Source organism: Heteronotia binoei, chromosome 21 (genome assembly GCF_032191835.1).
Source record: "Heteronotia binoei isolate CCM8104 ecotype False Entrance Well chromosome 21, APGP_CSIRO_Hbin_v1, whole genome shotgun sequence".
Lineage (NCBI taxonomy): Eukaryota > Metazoa > Chordata > Lepidosauria > Squamata > Gekkonidae > Heteronotia > Heteronotia binoei.
In genome coordinates, this window is record NC_083243.1 from 74438601 (window position 1) to 74462913 (window position 24313).

At 42.7% G+C, this 24313-nt stretch overlaps 1 protein-coding gene across 1 annotated transcript in view; it reads left to right on the top strand.

The window, feature by feature from the left end:
• Nucleotides 1–24313, top strand: part of RYR3 (ryanodine receptor 3) — a 721882-nt gene that overhangs the window by 367368 nt on the left and 330201 nt on the right. Inside the window, exons 39-42 of the mRNA XM_060262621.1 lie at nucleotides 11194–11467; nucleotides 13059–13173; nucleotides 22146–22275; nucleotides 24128–24231. Coding sequence (XP_060118604.1) covers nucleotides 11194–11467; nucleotides 13059–13173; nucleotides 22146–22275; nucleotides 24128–24231 — 623 coding nt within the window. The remainder of the gene's footprint in view (nucleotides 1–11193; nucleotides 11468–13058; nucleotides 13174–22145; nucleotides 22276–24127; nucleotides 24232–24313) is intronic.

A 24313-nucleotide genomic window follows, 5' to 3' on the forward strand; every position in this document is an offset into this window, starting at 1 on the left:
CTGAGGCCATTGCCACTGCCCCCCACACCCAGCGGTAGCAGCCACCCCGAGCATTCCCTGCCCACCCCGCTTAGCATGTTTCTCGAGAGAGAGCGCAAGAGAGAGAGCTGGGGCCTGGTGGCTGGCCGCTGGAAGAAGCAGCCAAGCCTCCCCCCCCAAAAAAATTTATCCCCTGAGGCCCCCACCCCAAAATTTCTGGCTACAGGGCCAAGTCTGACCTCACTTTCTCAGATGTGTGAAAATGTATAGCCATTTTACAGATACTTTTATAACCAAAGTTACAAATGGAAGGGAAAAGAGGTGGCATTGTAGCAGAGATAGTCAACCCCCCATATATCTTCTTTTTGCTCTACTATCTGCAGCAGTTGTAGGAACCACTGAGCTATACCTAGACTGCAGGGGGTTCTATAAAATGTCAGGATTCTGTCTCATTCACACAAAATATTGTAAATGGTTTTAAATAGCCACTAGTTTGATAGTTATAGCTTACCATTCTTCTGACATCCATATTCCAGAGGGCACAATAAACTATTTCTTTAGGCCTACAGCATCTTTTAGGAGTTTTCTTCCCTAGAAGTCATGCCCTTCTCTCCCATATCCTGCTGCTCTTTCACTCAGTCTTGGTCTGAGGAGCCAGTAGGGGAGCCCTCCTAGGTTTTATCTTGCAAGGACTTGTGACCTCTTGCAGGCTGCACAAGTCCCATCCCTGTCTGTATTCTGGTGGGTAGCTGAACTTCCACATTCACCTCCAGTGACTTTGGCAATTGGCTGAACACACCCTTAGGTATCTAGAGCTCTGGAGCGTAGCTGGTTACTAAGGTGAAAACTCTTGCTGCGCAGCTGTTTGGTAGGCATGCCTGCCTTCCAGGTACAGTGGTTGACATGTAGGCCGTTTTCCCACTTACCTTACTCCGGAGCGACGTCCCTCTTCACCGCGCTGCGTCTGTGTGGATTTCGCACAAACTGCTGCGCAGCACCAGGAAGAGCCATGTAGTCCCGGGGCTTTTGCATCGCGAATGTAAACCGCCAAAAAGCAGGTTTACATTTGCGACGCAAAAGCCCCGGGACTACGCGGCTCTTCCTGGTGCTGCGCAGCAGTTTGTGCGAAATCCGCGCAGACGCAGCGCAGTGAAGAGGGACGTCGCTTCGGGGTAAGGTAAGTGGGAAAACGGCCGTATATAGTTGAGTGCTTTGAGTGCTTCTTGTTGTGGCCTTAGAGGGAAGGATGTTGGGATCACAGAAATCATAGTAGGTAGGTAATTTAAGATTTTGTTCTGGCTTCTAGAATCCTAAACTTGACACTGACCTACTTTAGTAAACAAATTAGGAATATTTGTAGATGTTTCATTTGTCAACTGTGCTCAAGACCATAGCTAGCCTTCCTTATTAAGCGAGGCCACCATATTTCCAGAAGCAGCTTTAAATTGAATGCTAAACTAGATATTTTCAATAAGCAACAAAAACAAAAAGGATTATTGTGGTACTTTAAAGACTAATGGATTTTATTGTAGCATATGCTTCTCTGTTTTAGAGTTAATCATAATATGCACGAGATCAGTCCACAGATATAGTGTAAACTTTCATGCAAACACATAGAGAGGAATTTTCTTTTTAGCAATGAAGTTAAAGGGCTATGAAACACAATATATATACTCTATTATTTCAATGCAAAGCTGAAAAGTGTATGAGATCAGCACAGTGGCCATTCACAACAGCTATAATCAGTGATAATTCAGTCTACCTAGTTGCCTAGATCAGGAGTCTCCAACCCCCAGGCCAGGGCCGTGGCCTGTTTGAGTTGGGCTGTGCAGCCTTGCAGCCCCACCCCCTGCAGCCTCGCCGCCCCCCCACAGCACCTCCTCTTCCCCCCATCTTCACCATTTTAAGGCCGGACCTTCCCCAGCCTTAAAATGGTGAAAATGGGGGAAGGAGGAGGCGCCGAGGCTGTGCCCACAGCAGCAAAGGAGGAAGGAGGAAAATGGAGGGGGGAGGTGGCGAGGCTGTGCAGGCGATGGCAGTGAAGGGTGAAAACGGAGGGGGAGGTGGCAAAGCTGCGCCGACAATGACGGCAAAGGAGGAAAATGGGTGGGCAAGGCTGTGCAGGGCAGCGAAGGAGGGGGGAGGAAAATGAGCAAGGAGGCGGCGGCAAGGCTGTGCAGGGCGGCGATGGAGGGAGGAGAAACGGGAGGAAAACAGGTGGAGGAGGCAGTGAGGCTGCGCAGGGGGCGAAGGAGGGAGGAGGAAATACTGCAGGGGGAGGCCGAATTGGGTGCCCCCACCCTGCCGTCCCTGGGGCCGGTCCCCGGAGCCAAAAAAATTGGGGACCACTGGGCTAGATAATGCAGTGTACCTAATCGGGGTACAGGATATAGTAACATTAGCATGTATGTTAAGCACCCTGGGAACTACAGAGATAGCTCTATCATGGATAAAGAGGTTTATGTTCATTTGGAAGTTGGGAAACCCTGTTATGCTCTCTTTGATAAGTAAGTTCAGATTTTGCTTTGGAAGAAAACAGTATTTTTCTGATGGGGGAGAGGGAAAATGGTTTGCCAAACCATATTCTTAACTGATCACAGTGACCTGGATAGTCCAGGGTAGCCTGATCGCATCAGATCTCAGAAGCTAAGCAAGGTTGACCCTGGCTAGTCTTTGGAAAGGCAACCTCCAAGGAATACCAGGGTTGGACTCGTGACATAGGGGCAGGCAATGTCAAACCGCCTCTAAACATTTCTTGCCTAGTGGTTCATAACGCTAAAAAATATAGAATTCTGGCTTCCAGACAATCTTAGGCTCTCCTGGCTATACTAGACACAAGGCCATACAATTCTTATTGTTTTATATTACTTAACTGATCGTGGAGGTATTGGCTATCAGCAGTCCAAACTCTCCATTAGTGTTATTGTTTTTCTTGAATTCAGTGAAGACCCCTTCTTTAGTGGGGATTCCTCCATAATAATGCCTAGTTAATAATACTTACTAATATTTAATACTTAACTGTGGGCTATGCCATGCAGGGCCACCCAAGATGGACAGGCCGCAACTTAGAACCCAGACAAAATGCGATCCACTGGAGAAGGAAATGGCAAACCACTCCAGTATCCTTGCCAAGAAAACCCCATGGACAGTAACAAAAGACTAAAAGATATGGTGCTGGAAGATGAGCCCCTCAGGTTAGAAGGTGCCCAATATACTACTGGGGAAGAGCAGAGGGCAAGTCCAAGTAACCACAGAAAGAGTGAAGCAGCTGGGCCAAAGCCGAAAGGACACTCAGCTGTGGATTTGTCTGATGGTGAAAGAGCAGTCCGATGCTGCAAAGAACAATACTGCATTAGAACATGGAATATAAGATCTATGAATCAAGGTAAGCTGGATGTAGTCAAACAAGAGATGGCAAGACTTAACATCCGCATTTTGGGAATCAGCAAACTAAAATGGACGGGAATGGGTGAATTTAACTCAAAGGATCACTACATGTATTATTGTGGGCAAGAGTCCCGTAGAAGAAATGGTGTGGCCTTTATAGTTAACAAGAAAGTGAGGAAGGCAGTAATGGGATACAATCTCAAAAATGACAGAATTATCTCGATCCCTATCCAAGGCAAACCATTCAATATCAAAGTAATCCAAATCTTCACCCCAACCACTGATGCAGAAGAGGCTGAAGTGGACCAGTTCTATGAAGATCTACAACACCTTCTAGAATTAAAACCAAAAAAATATGTCCTCCTCATTATCGGTGCGTGTGCGTGTGCAGAGTGAGAAACAGAGATATGTACAATAGTGAGCTCCAGTAAGAAGGTGAGCCACACACCAGCACCTAGTATTAAAACAGTGTATTTACATAATATATACAAAGTAACTAGTGCAGTGACAAACAGATCTGAGCGACAAAGTGCTCCGCCAGCATCACCCCTCGAGTGAGAGAACTATACACAGGCAATGCAGTCCTTATATATGTACATCAGCCAATCAAGGCAGTCCATATTCTTGCTGACTCCAGCAGGTACTTTCCCTTCGTCATTGTCCAGCCAGAACCGGCTTGCTGACAAGGTCGCTCTGACTTGACCTGTCAGCTAGATCCACCTGCTGGCTTGTTGCTCCTGTCATGCTGTGTAAAGGAGGACTCCACACACACCGACACACCTCCTAGTCCGACGTACACAGCATATTCAGGCATTTTACAACACTTACAACTTTTACAATGTTTGCAATGTTCATTCACATTCATCTACATTGTTCACCAGTCAGCAGTATTATCATCATACTTTTGCACTTTGTCATTTTTCCCTTTCAACCCAGGTACTCATTTACATCATAGTCCTGGTCTGACATTGAGTTCTGATACTTTGTCTCAGACTCCCTTTGTTATGCCTCATGCTCTGCGCACCAAGCCTGCCATGCTGCTGCTTTCTTCTTTAACATCTCTTTAAACCCTTCAGGCTCAGGCACAGTAACCAGCGTTATTTCTGGACGCCTATATCTCACAGGAGGAATGCCTTTCGTTGCTCTGGAGGACACCCGTGGCCCCTCACTTGTACTGGGCTCACTTACACTGGGTTCACTCCCTCTGAGCTCACTCGTTGCCACCTCCTGGGCTGGAGATTGTGGCAATACCACCTCCTGAGCTGGAGGTCCTGACGGTACCACCTCCTGACCTGGAGGTTCTGACGATACCACCTCCCGACCTGGAGATCTTGGCTCTTGTTTTATCTCTTTTTGCTCTGCCCCAGAACTGTTATCTGCACACGGCAGCAAAACAGTTGCACTCTCAGAGCTGTGCAGTTTTAGCTAGCTGCGCTGTTCATTAAAATTAGCAGAACGACTGTAGGTGATTTTTGCCCTCTTATCACAAAACTGATAAGCTTTAGTTCCTGGCTCATAGCCCAGGAAAGTCAGGCAAACCGCCCGGTCACCTCCCTTTCTTCTGTTCTTTAGGGGAATATTAACCCATGCCTGGGTACCAAATACCTTCAGAAACTTTATGTTAGGCAGCTCTCCATACAACTTTCTATAAGGTATGTTACACGTTGCCCTAGTCCAAACTCTATTGTATGTATAGACTGCAGAATTCATGGCCTCTGCCCAATATACAAATGGTAGACTAGCATCCTCCAACATTGCATACATGTATCCCTGGAGGATTGCACGATGCCTCTCTACTAGCCCATTCTCCTGTGGGGTTGCAGGGTTTGCTAGTCTCTGAGCAATCCCTCTGCTCTCTAGCCAATGTTTGAAGTTATTCGAGGTAAACTCTCCTCCACGGTCTGATTGAACGGCTTTTATCTTTAAGTCTAGCTGCCTTTCCACAGCTTTTGCCCACTGTGTGAAACATTTATACGCATCCGACTTATGTTCCATCGCAAACACCCATGAGAACCTTGAGTGGTCATCGGTTACCACTAAGCAGAACCGTTTCCCCGAATGGCTCCTGGGAAAAGGGCCCAGGACATCTAGATGAAGTAGTTCTAGAGCCTGTTTAGTCTCCCTAGTGCTTTGCTTTGCCACAGCACAAGCCTTGCTTTTTGTCTTTTTACAGACCTGGCAGTCTAAAAAGCATTTACATGGTTTGACTTTCACATCTGGCATCATTTGCAGGGTTTTCTTTAGGGCATGAAACCCACAGTGCCCCAGCCTGCGATGAATTAGGTGGATACACCTGTCATGCACTGGCGCGTTGGTGACCTGAGCTGCATGGATAGACTCACTTTTAATTACATACACATTCTCAGCCCTGATGCCAGTGGCCAGCAACTTCCCCCCACCTCCAAGAATCTTACAACATTTCTTTTTAAACAGTACTTCAAAGCCATCATCAATCAAAGTACTGAAACTAAGTAAGTTTGATCTTAGAGTGGGAACACACAATACATTTTGGAACGTGCACCTTAACAAGGGAAAATTAACACTCCCAACACATTCCACAGCAGCAGACAACCCATCAGCTAATCGCACGTGGGAGAGATTGGAGCTTTCAATATCTTCCAGCAGGCTTTTCTCATAACAGAGATGACTTGTAGCACCGAAGTCTAAAATCCACTGCGACCCGGTACTTGCTGCTGATGACGTGACCAGCTGGGCTTCCTCCTCATGGCTGCTTGTGGTCATCTGTCTCCGCTGCCCCTGACGACGTCGCCTCCCTGCCTCGGGACAGGCATGCAAGGGGTGCGATGCAGATCCACATCTGTAGCAATGCCTCACTGCCAACACTCTTGGCTCCAACTCAGGCTTTGGCTGCCTGCCAGCAGCACAAACTGGCTCCTGCCTGGACACTTTCCCAGACGCTCCTGCAGACACACGCTCACCAGCCGACACTCCTGGATGGATTACAGCTGCAATTCGCTCCTGGAAATCATAAAGATGCGCACACACATACTCCATTGTTAGTGCAGCCACGTCCACCGTCTCCAACGAGGTAATGAGCGGCGAGAACTCTGGCGGTAGAGATGATAACAGTATGTACACCCTATCATCATCAGCAATAATCTTACCCCGGGTCTCAAGTTCAACAAAACAGTTTGTTAAGTTTTTGATGTGCTGCCTCACACACCCTCCAGCCGGCATCAGCGTGTGGAACATCTTGCGCATCAAGGTCATTAGGGAGCCTGCAGTAGTTCTAACGTACACACCACTGAGTGCATCCCATGCAGCCTTTGCAGAGTCCTTGCCACGCACATAGATAAGTTGGTCATCTCCAACAGCCAGCACTATATTAGCAAGTGCTTTTTCAGCCAACACAGTCTCGGCTGGAGATAATGCAGCAGGGGGGTTACTCACATGTAACCACTGACCCTCATGCTTCAGGAAATGCTCCATCCTCAGGCTCCATACCGCGTAGTTGGCAGATGTGAGTTTCTCCACGGCCACGGCAAGCTGTTGCTGAGCCATCTCACAGACTCCTCCAGACAGCTGGCTGCCGTCCTCCCCCTCGATCTCAGACAGAGATAGCTGGAAATCTTCGTCTTTGTCCTCCACGGCGTTTCTCGCCTCCGGCTCCTCCACAACGTCTGGACAGCTCTCAACACTCTCAACACTCCTCTGTGCAGTGGAACCACGCTGGGCCCATAACCCTATCGGTGCGTGTGCAGAGTGAGGAAAAGAGATATGTACAATAGTGAGCTCCGGTAAGAAGGTGAGCCACACACCAGCACCTAGTATTAAAACAGTGTATTTGCAGAATATATACAAAGTAACTAGTGCAGTGACAAACATAGATCTGAGCGACAAAGTGCTCCGCCAGCATCACCCCTCGAGTGAGAGAACTATACACAGTCCTTATATATGTACGTCAGCCAATCAAGGCAGTCCATATTCTTGCTGACTCCAGCAGGTACTTTCCCTTCATCATTGTCCAGCCAGAACTGGCTTGCTGACAAGGTCGCTCTGCCCTGAACTGTCAGCTAGATCCACCTGCTGGCTTGTTGCTCCTGTCATGCTGTGTAAAGGAGGACTCCACACACACCGACACTCATCATAGGGGACTGGAATGCCAAAGTGGGAAGTCAAAAGGTAACTGGAACAACTGACAAGTTTGGCCTTAGAGAACAAAATGAAGCCGGGCAAAGGCTAATAGAATTTTGTCAAGAGAACAAGCTGGTCATAGCGAATACCCTCTTTCAAAAACCTAAAAGGCGACTCTACACATGGACATCACCTGATGGGCTACACAGAAATCAGATTGATTATATACTCTGCAGTCAAAGATGGAGAAGCTTCTTATAGTTAGCAAAAACAAGACCTGGAGCTGACTGTGGCTCAGATCATGAGCTACTCATTGCAAAATTCAGGCTTAAACTGAAGAAAACTGGGGAAGCCATTAGGCCATTCAGGTTTGACCTTGATCACATCCCTTATGAATATACAGTGGAGGTGAAGAATAAGTTGAAGGAACTAGGGTTGACAGACAGAGTGCCTGAAGAACTATGGACAGAGGTTCGTGACACTGTACGGAAGGCAGCAATCAGCACCATGCCAAATAAAAAGAAATGCAAGAAAGCAAAGTGGCTGTCTGATAATGCTTTACAAATAGCTGAGGAAAGAAGGAAAGTGAAAAGGAAAGGTGAAAAGGAAAAATTCACCCAACTGAATGCAGATTTTCAGAGAACAGCAAGGAGAGATAAATTGGCCTTCCTGAAGAAACAATGCAAAGCAATATAAGAAAATAACAATGGGAAGGACAAGAGATCTCTTCAAGAAAATTGGAGAAATCAAGGGAACGTTTCGTGCAAAGATGGCCATGAGAAAGGACAAAAATGGTAGGGACCTAACAGAAGCAGAAGAGATTAGGAAGAAGTGGCAAGAATACACAGAAGAATTATACAAGAAGGATCTCAATGACCTTGACAACAATGACAGTGAAATCGCTGACCTTGAGCCAGACATTCTGGAGTGTGAAGTCAAATGGGCCTTAAAAAGCATTACTAACAACAAAGCGAGCGGAGATGACGGTATCCCAGTTGAGCTATTCAAAGTCCTAAAAGATAATGCACTCATTTCTCATGCCAGCAAGGTCATGTTAAAGATCCTACAAGCTGGGCTTCAGCCGTATGTCGATCGAGAACTACCAGAAGTTCAAGCTGGGTTTTGGTGAGGTAGAGGAACTAGAGATCAAATTGCCAACATTTGCTGGATTATGGAGAAAGCACAGGAGTATCAGAAAAACATCTATTTCTTTTTCATTGACTACACTAAAGCCTGTGATTGTGTGGATCACAACAAACGGTGGCAAGTCCTTAAAGAGATGGGAGTACCAGCCTACCTCATATGTCTCCTGAGAAACCTGTATAAGGGTCAAGAAGCAACTGTCAGAACAGGATATGGGACAACTGATTGGTTTAGAATAGGAAAGGTAGTTCGACAAGGATGTATATTGTCACCCTGCTTATTTAATTAATATGCAGGGTACGTCATGCAGAATGCTGACCTGGATGAAGCAGAAACCGGAATTAAGATTGCCAGGAAAAACATCAACAACCTCAGTCTGAGTCTGAGTAGACAATACTGACTTTGATGGACCAAGGGTCTGATTCAGTATAAGGCAGCTTCATATGTTCATATGTTCATATGTTCAGATATGCGGATGATACCACTCTAATGGCAGAAAGTGAGGAGGACCTAAAGAACCTCTTGTTGAGGGTGAAAGAGGAGAGCACAAAAGTAGGCTTGAAATTCAACATCAAAAAAACTAAGATCATGGCATCTGGCCCCATCACACCTTGGCAAATAGAAGGGGAAGACATGGAAGTAGTGACAGACTTCACATTTCTGGGATCCAGGATCACTGCAGATGGTGACTGTAGCCATGAAATGAAAAGATGTTTGCTCCTTGGGAGAACAGCTATGGTGAACCTGGGCAGTATAATAAAAAGTAGAGACATCACCCTGCCAACAAAAGTCCACGTAGTAATGTTTGACTGTGAGAGCTGGACCATAAGGATGGCTGAGCGCAGAAGAATAGGTGCTTTTGAGTTGTGGTGCTGGAGAAGAATCTTGAGAGTCCCTTGGACTGCAAGAAGATCAAATCAGTCAGTCCTAATGGAAATCAACTCAGATTGTTTCCTGGAAGGTCAGATGCTAAAGCTGAAGCTCAAATACTTTGGCCACCAAATGAGAAGGAAGAAGATCCTGATGCTAGGAAAGACAGAAGGCAAAAGAAGAAGGGGACGGCAAAAGATGAGATGGTACTGATACTCCCATGCTTTCTCCATAATCCATTGAATGTTGACAAGCTGATCTCTAGTTCCTCTGCCTCTCCAAAAACCAGCTTGAACTTCTGCTCGTTCCCGATCGACATACTGCTGAAGCCTAGTTTGTAGGATCTTTAACTTGACCTTGCTGGCATGTGAAATGAGTGCAATGGTGCGATAGTTTGAACATTCTTTGGCATTATTCTTCTTTGGAATTGGAATATAAAATGATCTTTTCCAATCCTGTGGCCAGTGTTGCGTTTTCCAGATTTGTTGACATAATGTGTGCATCACTTTAACAGCATCATCTTTTAGGACTTTGAATAGCTCAACTGGGATACTGTCATCTCCTCTCGCTTTGTTGTTAGTAATGCTTTCTAAAGCCCATTTGACTTCACACTCCAGGATGTCTGACTCAAGGTCAGTGAATTTACTGACATGGCTGTCAAGGACATTGAGATCTTTCTTGTATAATTCTTCTGTGTATTCTTGCCACCTCTTCCTGATCTCTTCTGCTTCTGTTAGGTCCCTACCATTTCTGTCCTTTATCATGGCCATCTTTGCATGAAATGTTTCCTTGATTTCTCCAATTTTCTTGAAGAGATCTCTTGTCCTTTCCGTTCTATTATTTTCCTCTATTGCTTTGCTTTCTCTAATGAATGTCAATAAATCAAAAGTAGGTTTGCAACTTATGGATACTCACCTGAACAGCATACTCAAGATTGCTATAGCACAGACATTGTCTCCAGATTTTGATGCAATAATTCAGAGCAAGAGGTATCAGCTGTCAGAAACTATTAAACAAAATATTGCAAGTGTGCTAATATTTTAAGCATGTTATATTTTAAGTAAAAAAACCCTTTAATTGTGTTTGTCTGTGCCCTATAAAGTTTATATGTATGCTACCTGACATTACATTTTATGGCACATACGGCCTGGCCTCATGTATGTCAGGTCTCCTTTATGTCAGATCCAGCCAGGGCTGGATCTAAGAGGGGCAGAGGGCAGTGCTTTCCCCAGGTGTTGTTGGAGGGGGGGCACCAAATTGAGTATGGAGTCCATTGTATTCTATGGGACCTTAAGATAGATTGGCCCAAAAGGGGGCATCATTTTTTAATTTTGCCCCCTCTCAAAAAAATGTAGATCTTGTCCTAGATCCAGCCCTCATAACAAGTGAGTTCAACACCCCTGTCTTCAGGGTGAGACTATTAAGTCCTAAAGCATAGGTGATCTTTCGGAGTGCAGTTCAATGCAAGATAAAAAGATGCAGTTAAAAGTGAAAACTGACAAGCCTCCTTCCCCCATGCTCAATTGCAAGCCTTTTCAACTCAAAGTGGGGAGGCAGATGTTGTATCCTGCCTAAAATGCTTAGTGAATCCTTTGTAGTGCCATTGCTTTTTGCCATTGTATTTCCAAGTTACTGAATTAATATAATCTTTTGAAATGCCTTAATTGCTGAAGGTAGTTTGTATTTTCTTTTGTTCTCTCTTCTAACCTTCCGCTTCAGCTTCTTTGAAGGAATTGATATCTCAAACTATGGTTCGCTGGGCTCAAGAAGATCGGATCCAAGATCCAGAATTAGTTTGCATTATGTTTAACCTACTTCGAAGGCAATATGACAGCATTGGTGAGCTACTGCAAGCTCTGAGGAAATCCTACACTATAAGTGCTGCCTCTGTGCAGGATACAATCAATTTATTAGCAGCACTGGGTCAAATTCGCTCCCTTCTCAGTGTCAGGATGGGAAAAGAAGAGGAATTGCTTATGATTAATGGCTTAGGGTATGAAATATAAACATCATTTTCCTTTTAAATTGCTACATGAATATGAATATTTTTTGTGTCTTGAGCCTTGGCTGTAGTGGAGGCATAAGGCCAGGATAAAACCTGACTCTGCATTATTAGCAGAGACATTGTTTTGGCTCAGTTATATTTGCTGCATGACAGCCATACTGATTCCCCTTTTTCTGATCCCATAGATCACACAACTGTCTGCTTTGACTGGCAGTAGAAATATATAGGATTGAACCTGGAATTTCCTGTATGCAGGATATGTGTTTTCCCACTTAACTATGGGTAGAGCCCTTGGATATAATAGTAAACCTAGTGAGGGGACTCAAACAGAATTACAAGGGAGGATAGTTATGAAATCCTTAACCTCCCCCCCACCAATATTCCTTCCAAGGTTCTCTAAATTCTTGACCTGATTTCTCCCTCTCACAAATCCTCCTTTACTCAGCTCAGCTGCTCTCCACATTCTGCCCCTTCATTATTTTTGAGGCCTTTTGTTTAACTTTTGGCTGTATAACAAGTGCCTTTTATTGCATAACTTGGGCATACCTTGAGTATGTAAGAAACTGTTTCCTTGTCTGGTTTCCTGGCTTTTGTATTTCAAATGGGAGGGGGTATTTATTATTAGCTACAGTGATGTTTAAGTCTAATTAGTTTTTCTAGAGCCAATGAACACGTCACCATGTATGGAATGCAATGTCCAGGGCCGATGCCAGAGTTCCTGGTGCCCTGGGCCCTGCGCCTACCTGGGAAGCCAAGAGCGGGACAGTGGTCTGTGTGCTCCTCAGAGCTGCCACATCACACATAATCTGTGCAGACCTGGGAAGCTGAGAGTGGTGGGGCAAGATGTGGTCTCCTCTGAGCCTTCCTTTCCTTGAAAGGGGAGGCGGGCTCAGAGGACAGCACACGCAGATGCATCACCCCACCACTCTCAGCTTCTTGGGTCTGCACAGACCTGGGAAGCCGAGAGTGGTGGAGCAGGGGGAGGGGGCGCCTTGGCCTACTCTCATGCGCTAGCCCAGGCTATGTCTGCCAATCTGCACTGGTTCTCAAGGCATATCCAAGTATTTGCTTTGTAATTTGCAACTACACTACATGTCCATTGCACTTACCCACTGTGAGAATGCTGAGGTCAATGTATATTTAACCAAGTGTTCTAATACATTTAAACTAAGTGTCAAAGAAGTTTTATAAATAGCAGTTTTGGTAGCAGACTCCATTCTTTGTTTTAGCTGAACGATGAACTTTGGACTATGTTTGTTTACATGTGTTTCTTTTGGCTTTTTAAGATTATTATGTTTATAAATTGTAAATATAAATATGCAATATAAATAAACAGGATTATGAAAAAAGTATGCAACGGGGAATGCAAGTGCTGCTGAATCAGAGGTTATATGTCAATACAATTGTAAGGCAGCAAGAGAAAGTGTATATTATACAACCACTAATACATGTTACAATCATCATTAGAACATAAATGTTCTTGTTGGATCATGGATTATGAGAGGAAATGCAACAGTCCACATTATTGATAGAATAATATTAAAAAGTGTTTTGTTGTATTTGTTATTCTCCTACTTAGAGATATAATGAACAACAAAGTATTTTATCAGCATCCTAATTTAATGAGAGTCCTGGGTATGCATGAGACAGTTATGGAAGTAATGGTAAATGTACTTGGAGGAGACAAATCTCAGGTAATTTTGTCTGTGTGTTTGTTACGATGTGCATGTCATTTAGAGCTGAAAGAAATTATATGTCAGCAAGGAAGATATTTTTCACTTAGGCATGAAAGACTTGTCACTAACATTCATGTGTATCCATATACAAGGTTTCTGGCATCAGAGATGGGCTATAGAGATCACAAAGAAAAAGGTGAAAATTCAGCCAAACCATTCTGTATAGTTTTTTTAAAAAAACAATTCTATATAGTTTATCAGTAGTAATTAATAAAATAGCTCACTATTGGGAGCACCTGAAGACAAAGAAAATCTTTTGGTATTGAAAATGTGTTTTGATAAATGCCTTATGTACATATTAACGTAGTTCCAAATATTGCGATCCTGCATCCAGTTGCAAAACAAGATTGGATCAATTGAGTGTTTGTGTAATAAGTCTCCTCCCTTTCCTAAAGCTGCTTCAGAGGTTGGGGGATCTTCACCACATTTGAATATACCCCTTCCATTGAATGTGCATGGGAACAGTATCTGTATTTTCAGAGTAGGTAAGTAAAGGGGATGGTACTTGTATCTTTTACATAAGTTTGGAGAAGCTAGAGAGAACTTTAATATATCACTTTCTGTTAATGTTTCTTCTTTTTTCGAAAAAGTGATGAGACCTCTATGGTAGGTAGTGGCAGATATGCATATGGTTATTATGCAGGGTTTTATTTGATAGCAGCTAAACTGTTTTCAACCCTGACATGGATATCTCAGACTAACCTGATCTCATCACATCTCAGAAACTAAGCAGGGTCAGTCCTGGCTAATATTTGGACAAGAGAACACCAAGGAATAACAGGGTCATGATGTGGAGGCAGGCAATAGCAAACCACCTCTGAATGTCTCTTGCCTTGAAAATCCTATGGAATTGCCACAAATCAGCTGTGAATAGATGGTAACAGTAATATCAAATTTTCAACTACATACTATGTTATGGAATGTCACAGGGCTCCTCCATAATTCTGAACAAATGCTGACCCCAGATAATATAACTCAGTATGTGGCAGCTACTGATTCATATTTCTTCCCATGTTCCCCAATAATATTTAAAGATGATGTCTCATAACATGCACATTTAGCTAAAAGTTGCCAGTAAGACAGTAAGATGTGGATTAGCATCAGATGCTGTGTTCATTGTAACATGAAGTTTGGACACTTCATTCAGAGAACTTTAATTTGATGAAGTTATTTTATTTTATCTTATTGTAATCATTATGTGAGGTATTTGTCAATTAAATGTGTATTTTAATAGTGTACCATGATTTTGACAGGAACATCGTGTCCTACTAAAGGACTTAATTACAGTTTTAGCAGGAACACAGGGATTTAGAAGGGACCTGTTAAAATGTTAATGTGTGAAAATGTCATAAATGATGCATAGGGTAAAAAACTTACAAGGAAAAAACATATGAAAACGTTTACTATTTTTTTCTGCGGTTGTCTGCTAAAGTTACCCATACGTATTTTTATCTTCTGTCTTGCTGTGCTGTGTCAAGCATGCAGTTTTCAATGACGAGTCAAGTAGATACAAAACTACGTTTATTGATAGACTGATATGCTCTCTTGGTACAGGTTCTTGAGAGTGATGCCAAAAATACATTTATGCAATACTTTTAAGACATACTTCAAAGGATTCCCAAAGGTGGGGGTGAGGGGTACGCTCTAACACATAAACTATCCTAAATGTCTACAGTCTCACAATGTTATCAGTATCTTGTCCTTGCTTTCCCCAGATGTCTCACACTCCCAGACAGGAATGTATGGGAAGATGTTGATTACTCTTTCTCAAGTTAGTTTTGTTTCTTTCTATTCTATTTCACAAGCAATAAAGCAGGAAGGGGGAGGGGGAAAGAATAACAGAGCTAACATACTTTGGTCCTCCATGATATTTCCCAGACCAGCTTATGGGGGACCCTAAAACAATTAATTACCAGTGGAATTCTACCACGCTTGACATGCTGCCCCACGTTGGGACTCTACTTTTGCAGACCAGCCACGGACATTTTCTTTCTAGCTTTAAAACTCCAAAATGGCGATGGCCTGTCCCTTTCAAAGCAGTGCATGTGTGAATTTTCCTACTGAATGTGTCACATGCTCCTGGGGTGGCTCATCCCTTTCTCTTTCTTTTAGCCACCACGAGAATTGGAAGCTTTCTAGTGGTTCTTCATTTGTTTCCTTTATGTTTTGATTAAATACTGATATATTTCTAATCACATAAGAACATAAGAGAAGCCATGTTGGGATCAGGCCAATGGCCCATCCAGTCCAACACTCTGTGTCACACAGTGGCCAAAAAACTGAAGTGCCATCAGGAGGTCCATCAATAGGGCCAGGACACTAGAATCCCTCACACTGTGCTCCCCCCAAGCACCAAGAATACAGAGCATCACTGCCCCAATCAGAGAGTTCCAGCAATAAACTGATGGACCTCTGCTCCATATGTTTATCCAATCCCCTCTTGAAGCTGTCTATGCTTGCAGCCACCACCACCTCCTGTGGCACTAAATTCTATGCGTTAATCACCCTTTGGGTGAAGAAGCACTTCCTTTTATCAGTTCTAATGCGACTGCTCAGCAATTTCATTGAATGTCCATGAGTTCTCGCATCGTGACAAAGGGAGAAAAGTACTTCTTTCTCTACCTTCCCTGTCCTGTGCATAATCTTGTAAATCTCTGTCATGTCACCCCTCAGTCGACGTTTCTCCAAGCTAAAGAGCCCCAAGCGTTTTAACCTTTCTTCATAGGGAAAGTGTTTCAACCCTTTAATCATTCTAGTTGCCCTTTTCTGTATTGTTACCCAGTGGTCTCTGTCTTTGGTACTGGCTTCCTTTATGAAGCCTATATTTGAACTGCTTGCCTCCTGTCCCTTAGCTTTCCTCGTTTGGAAGGTGGCATTCCTAGTGACCATTACTTCAGCCAGGAGGGTCAGTGAGCTTGCAGCTCTCAGAGTTGAACCCTCTTTCCTCAAGATTTTTAATGAGAGGGTGGTATTGCATACCAGTTTGAAATTCCTCCTTAATGTAGTGTTTAAGTTCTACCTAGCACAAGATATTGTCTTGCCTGTTTTTTCCCCCTTCTCCAGTTCTCCATCAGAAAAAAAACCTCTGCACACTTTAGATCTTAGGAGGGCTCTGTTTTATTACTTAGACAGAACAAAATCTTTTTTTAAAGATAAAAGTTTGTTCATTTGTTACTGGGGCCCTAAGAAAGGAAGAGCAGCATTGGCCCCAAATTTGGCCAGGTGGATTGTAGCTGCAGTATAAAGCGACAGGACAGTCAATGCTCTCTTGACATTAGGGCACACTCCACATGAGCTCAGGGTTCTTCAGCTGCTTTTCACTGTAGTGTCGCACGCTACAACATTTGCAAAATAACAGCTTGATCATCGGAAGACACCTTTGTGAGGCATTATGCTTTAAACATGTAGGTGAGAAAAGAAGCAGATGTTGGAAAACCTGTGCTGCAGGCCCTTTCTCGGTGACAGAGTCACCCTGCCATCTCAGGCAAACAGCTCACTAATGGTCCCAGTGTGGGGCTGCACAGCAAATCAGAAGATGAAAATAGAGTTGCACTTACTTGTAACTGTTGTTCCTCAACATCTTCTGTGCAGACACACATTTCCTCCCCCTTGCCCCACTGTGAGCACTCACAGGAAAAAAATGTAATTTCAGGAGTTTTAAAGGTAAAGAAAATATCCACAGCCAGCCTGTGCAAGCGCAGTCTCAATGTTTGTCTGCATAGAAGACATAGATGAACAATAGTTACAAGTAAGTGCAACTCTGTTTTGTCATAAATGCTAGTTTATTGCGGGGATACATATTTTAAAATATTTGTATATATTTGTAAACTGCATTACATACAGCAGTTATGTTTATATATATTTCTGAATTGCATTATAAACTTTGTCACAAATATCTAAAAATATAAATACACATACAGGGAAGCATAGCGTGCTCAACTATGGACACCTCCCCAGAGTTATCTTATCTGTTTTCTCTGTTGCTGCCACTGAGACATGGGAATGCACATTTCAGACTGAGGAAAACGGAAAGTGGGGTTGGAAATCAAGCCTTAAAAGGAATGCAATGCAAAAGTCCCAGCTTAGTCAATAGAGAAAAAGCAGTGACTTCTCACAGCTAATTTGTTGCCTGGAGAAGAGTTCTACAGAGTATTCATGTTAACAGAGGTAATGCCATATGAGGGAACAGTCTGGGCAGTCAGTCAACAGATATATCACATCAAAGAAAACTACAGAAAAAAGGACAACATGCAGAAGGCAGATGGATTAGGTAAGACACATTTGAAAGGTACAAAAAATGCTGCCCTTTGGCAGAGAAACAGCAGTAAAAAGACTGTTTGTAAGTGACCTAAGGCCTGGGAGATCCAAGTTCAAAGCCCACTGCTTTGAAGCTCACTGTATGAACTATTGGATCTGGCTTAGGATGGCTGGACTCAGGCCCGGGACTAGGGGTGCTGCACCCCTAGGCCGAATGCCTGACCTCCGCCCCCCCAGTGCTATGTTCACACACACTTTGCACACGCCCCAATAATGTCATAATGTCACTGCCACGCGCACCCCAATTTAACCGAGCCGGCAGTGGGCGGGGGATGGCGGCAGCGGGCAGGGGACAGTGACGGGCATGGAGGGTGGGTAGGGGATGGCGGCAGCAGGCAGGACAGCAGCGGGGGTGGGGAAAGGACAGTGGGGAAGCAAACAGTGGCTGTGGGGAGGGGATGATGGGGGGCGGGGAGGTGAATGGTGGCTGCAGGGAGGGGACAGCGGTGAGCACTGGGGGGAGGAGATGGCAGCAGGCGCAAGGAGGCGAACGGTGGGTGGGCAGCTGTGGGGAGGGGATGGCAGTGGGCACGGGGAGACAGAGTGCCTCATAGCACCCCTAGGCCAACTGGTGCCTGAGGCGGCCACCTACTTGGTCTACTCCCATGCGCCAGCCCTGGCTGGGCTGATCAGGCAGTCTTCACTTAGCAGAGAGCTCTTTCTAAGCTTCAGCATAGCAGCGTGGCCAAGTCTAATGTTTACCACACTATCTCACAAATTGCACAGAAAGCCTTTGCTTTAAGTTAAGAAACCAATACTGGTGGATTTATTTAAAGAAACATAGCATATAAGTATAGTGGAGAGAAAGAGTGACTATCTAGTCTAGCCAGGGCTTTTTTTGTAGCAGGAACTCCTTTGCATATTAGGCCATACACCTCTGATGTAGCCAATCTTCCAAGAGCTTACAGGGCTCTTAGTACAGGGTTCACAGGAAAAAAATGTAATTTTATCTTAAATAAAAAGTAAGCTCCAGGAGGATTGGCTACATCAGGGATGTGTAGCCTAATATGCAAAGGACTTCCTGCTACAAAAAAAGCCCTGATTCTAGCTGACTGTGGATGGCTTTGGATTGTTAGTAGGCCATCTGCTTAGTTCAGATCAGGAGGAAACACCATGTTGTTCCTCCTGATGCATGCAGGGAAGAAGGAAGAGGAGGAGAACAAAGAGGAAGGAAGTTCCCTGAGATTACATTCTACTGGTTAGAGAGAGTGAGTGAAAGCAGAGGAGACAGGAAGGAGACTGATATTGTCCTAGCTATCTAGCTTGCACTATGGTGTTTGTAGTCTTGGAGGACTGAGCAAGAGACATCTTGTTCTAATATGAACTTTGGCCAGTCTTCTCTCACAGCCTAACCTACCTTGCACAGTTGTTACTGAAAGAAGATGAGAGTGGAGCTGTGCCCATTGCCCTGAAATCCTTGGAGCAAAGGTGGGATAAAATAGATATATATGGCTATTAAAAAAGCAAAAGAACAAAGAATTATGCTTTTAAAGATGAGCAAGTGTATCAGAGCTTACATTTTTTTGGCCCAGAGCTATATGTATAGAGTACAGAAGTGTATGTGTGTGTACACAGTTATATATACATAGAGTAGGGTTGCCAATCCCCAGTTCAGGGTCATCGGGAAGGGGGGGGGAGGGAAATGTCTGCTGGGCCTTCCATTATTCCCTATGGAGATCGATTCCCATAGGTTATAACGAAGTATTGATCCATGGGTATCTGAGATTCTGGGGGGCTGTTTTTTGAGGTAGAGGCACCATATTTGGAGCACAGCATCCCATGCCTCTCATCAAAACACCTTACAAGTTTCAAAAGGTTTGGACTGGAGGTGGTTCTAGCCTTCATTATTTCCAGTGGAGGGAAGGCATTTGAAAAGTGTGCAGTCCCTTTAAATGTGATGGCCAGAACTCCCTTAGGAGTTCAGTTATGTTTGTCACAGCCCTGCTCCTGGCTTCACCCCCATTGTCTCCTGGCTTCACCCCCATTGTCTCCTGGCTTCACCCCCAAAGTCCCCAGATATTTCTTGAATTGGACCTGGCAACCCTAACACAACAGTACAGAGGTGTGTTATATGCAAAGTTCAAATGGGAACAAGATCTTTTTGACATTACTTTGCGCCACAAGATTCTCTGTTGGTTTTGGTCAGGAACTCATTTGGTCAGGAACTCATTTGAATATTAGACCACATCCCCTGATGTCAGCATTGTTTCACACAGGGCTTTTTGGTAGAAATAGCCCAGCATAAACTCATTTTCATATTAGGCCACACTCCTTGATGCCAAGCCAGCCGGAACTGCGTTCCTGCTCAAAAAAAGCCCTGGTTTTGGTGAAATAATGTGGTTCCCCCCATGAAATTAACAAAAATCAAATAGTGTTAATTTAAGATGAATAATTAATAATGATTAAAAAACCAGTTTCATTTTTAAAAATCAGCAGCATAATACAAAAAATAGCACATATAGTTCAAACCTCTTAATACACTTGTGGAAGGTGCATGGTTGTGATGGTGTTAAAGTGAGTAAAAAGAAATTCATAACATAATTGGATGCTGTCAGCAGGACATATTTCAAGCCTCAGAATTCTTATGTGACTTGTGCAGCTGTTATTTTAAAAAATGGAAATATTCTTATGGCACTGTGTTTTTTGACACTTGAATAATGGTTATAGGTTTTTACTTAGGCTGACAAATTTTGCACAACAAATGTTTTCAGATGATAGGAGACCATTGCTAATGGCTTTGAGTATTGACCCAGACGTGCCCTCTGAGATGCAAGAGGCTGAGACATAGCATTTTAATGCTTTTACTTAGACAGAAAATTCCTGGTTTTCCTTTCTCTACATGCAGCAGATGCATGAGAATGTAGAAATATTTACGATAGTTCCAGAGGAGAGCCACAATAGAACAGCTGGATTCAAGTCCCGTAGCACCCATAGAAGCCAACGAGATTTTCAGGGTGCAAGTTTTCAAGAGTCAATGCTTAGTATCTAATGAAGGGAGCATTGACTCTGGAAAGCTTGTACTCCCAAAATCTTAGTATATAAGGTGCTACTGAATTTGAATCTAGAAATATTTACATTTTTTAAATGCATTATGATTGTGCATGCATAACTGACAGTCTAGGAGTTATCTTGCTGCTAGGTCATAGAAGTCAATCAGAATTCTGCATATGTTTTCCTTATAGTACTTAAGGGACAAAGAGAGATTTAACATGCAGTACACCCAAACAACAAAGTGGAGCTAAGTAATGGAGCAGGTAACTATTTAACATGCAGTACACCCAAACAACAAAGTGGAGCTAAGTAATGGAGCAGGTAACTATTTGTACCAATGCAGCTATTTCCATTCAGAATGCTTTTAATAGTATCATTTTGAAATTGCATGTCCCTAAAGCAGTTGCATTATTTAAAAGAGGTGAGCATACTTTTGTCATAAATTAAACAAGAGTTACATTATTACAGTACATAAATTTACTAATTTTTTTTAAAAAATAGTGTTATTGGGAATAATAGTGCAGCCAGATTCTGTTTCACTTTAATCCAGTGTATTGAATATGCACAATTTGCACACTTTCCAGATTTTTCTCTAAATTTCTTATTCAGGAGGTATCATTACAGACTGCCCAGGCTGTTATCTGAACTTTGCAGAGTTCAAAATATAATTATGATGTAGTCACTAATTGGAATTGAACAGTTGAACTGGCAGTTAGCAGAACTAGTTCTTGTACAATAGAAATTTCATGTGATTTGCAGTTTCACAGAGCAATTAACTTAAATGTCCCTTCAGTTTAGTCTGTACCCAGCTTGCTGGGGGGAAAGCATAGATGACTGGGGAAGGCAATGGCAAACCACCCCTTAAAAAGTCTGCCGTGAAAACGTTGTGAAAGCAACGTGACCCCGGAGTCGGAAATGACTGCTGCTTGCACAGGGGACCTTTCCTTTTTTCCAGTTTGGTCTGCAGGATATCTTTGGCACTTTCTGGCACTTTTCCAGTTGTGTGGAATAACTTGTGAAAAGCCATCTTTTTTTCCTGCTGAATTTTAGGATGCTAGGCAAAATTATCTTGTTCTGGAAGAGTTTTTGCAATTGCTGAATTTATAAAATTTGTTAGTGGGCTAAATGGTCTTGATCTGCCTCCAATTCAAATTCATTTTTAAAAGTCTCCATTGATTGTCAAGGGAACTCTTCAATGGGCTTGCCCATTGGCTTCAATGGGCTTGCCCCATTTCCGTGGCCTTAGTTTACTTTTTTTGGGGGGTGGTATGTTTGTGTGTGTGTGTGTACATATCTGCACGTGGATGTCATGTCAACCTCTGGTGTCTGAGTCCTACTGGGGACCTGGAGGATATTTAGAGAGGTTGCTGAAAGCCCACCCCACTCTGTCCTCTCAGCTGGGTATTTCAAGTCTCCCATCCAAGTACTAACCACAGTAGACCATACTTAGCTTCTGAGATTTGACAAGATTGGGTGTGTCTGAGATATCCAGGTCAGGGTTACCTCAATATAAATTATTCATCAGCAGGCAGGGTATAACTTTTAATAAATGAGTATTAATCCATGAGGAATTTAAGAATAAAGTCACTACTTATTATTTGTTAATGCTTTTCCTTCCATAGATTGCTTTTCCTAAAATGGTGGCAAGTTGTTGTCGGTTCCTGTGTTATTTCTGCCGAATCAGTCGCCAAAACCAAAAAGCCATGTTTGAGCATCTAAGCTACTTACTTGAAAACAGCAGTGTGGGACTTGGTATGCTGTACAATTTTTATAGCTAACAGTTATGTAATTTTTCATTTCTGAGTTTGCATATAGTATGATTTTTTTAAAACTCAAATTTTTATTAATTTTTTCAAATATAAAAATATATAACTTATAAAACTCTGAACAATAACTGTATTATTTAGATTTATGTGTGCTGCCTCTCCAGAGACTTGTTCAAGTTGACTAACAATGAAAAAGTAAAAACCAATTCAAAAGCTCAATAGAACAGATACAGTAAACTAGTCCACCAGCAATAGAATCTATCCAGTCTAATCTTAAAATCACCACCAAGTAAAAGCAGCATAAAGCATGATAAAATCTCCATAAAAATAGCATAAAGGCATCCTAAAACTATCAGGGGGGATACAGGCCATAAAATGAAAACACATTAACCAAATATGGACTATAAGGTTAATTAAATGTCAGGATAAACGGAACTGTTTTAACCTGACACAGGCTTTAACTTGATAAAGGTGATCCTCAGGAGGATAGGGAGATGGTATCCCCGAGAAACCATACTTTTAGTTACTACATGCCTCACCTTCATTTTGAGTGGGGTCACAGGGAACAGGACTTGAGATGATTATTTTAATTGTTGCTTTGGGTAGTACAAGATGAGGTAGTTATTTGGGTACCTTGGGCCCAGGCAATTTAAGAATTTTAAGGGTAAGAACTACGTACTTCTTAAAATTGTGCCTGAAAACAATGCTCATGGGTATTTTACTGCCTTTTCCAGTAGCATTAGTTATGGAAACTGAATTATAAACTTAAGGTTTTCTTTTTGTATAAATATTGTGAATGTTTAGAACCAACTTTTGATGTTTACTTTTGGTATAAATGCAAATGGAAATTAAAGAATTAATAGCATGATCCTTAGAGAATGCTATAGGCACTACTAAACAGTGCTTTTTACTTGGAAAATAAATAGTCTAGCTCCTTTTTTCTTGCCCAGTCTAAGTTTTTGTTTTGCTTTGCTTTTTATGCTTACAGAACAAAATTTAAAATTCCACATTGTTGGATGAGGCTGAATGGTATCTGATCATTATTTGTTACACTACATTGGTACAGTAGTATGGTGCAAATACAAATATTCTCCCTGTCAGTATCATATCAGGGTTTCTTTCCTGACTTCAGTCAACCCCAGCAGATTTTAACATTGTCTCAGTTTTGTAGACTTGGCACCTGATCCCAGGGGTTTCAGTTCAGAGGAATTAATTGATAGAACCGAGCTTTGGCATTCAGAGAACATTGCAAATAGAGAGCATTTTTCTGTCAGTCTACAGTATTATTAATTTATCAAATAGTGGAATATACAGATGCATTTCAGACAGTATGATAATCTATCAACTGAAGATATTTTGTTTCCAATATACCCTCATACAGTTTAGACATAGACATGGGAGGCAAAAAAAAAATCCAAAGTATACATGCAGATAATTTGTCTCTAAATTAGATATGTGTTAATTGGATCCATTTCCACTGCAGGGAAATCAGGCACTTAAATGTTCATAAACAGTTCTCAACTTACTGTGCCATACTTTTATTTTATTGTTTTAAGCAGCATACTTTGTGAATCTGAAATTGAAAACTATAGATTGATTAAGCTCTAAGACAAATAAAGACAAATTATAGTATAGGATAATGAATGAGAGAAATAAAGGTTTTGTATCTGACTTCACTAATGAGAACAGGCAATGATGTTAAACTAAAACTATAAAGAACTGGAATACAGTTGAATTTCTTCTAAACTACAATGTAAATTGTTGCCCCCTGCTGTATAAAGTGTGACACTGCATCATCATATTACTGTAGTTACTGTAATCAATTTTCCCCCCTCCAGCCTCTCCTTCTATGAGGGGTTCTACTCCACTAGATGTAGCAGCTGCCTCTGTAATGGACAATAATGAGCTTGCACTTGCATTGGAGGAGCCAGACTTAGAAAAGGTAATTACTTATTATCTTTTTCCTCTGCTTGTCTGCCCCCACCCCCCATTACCCATGTTGTTAATTTTTATCATGTTGCCAC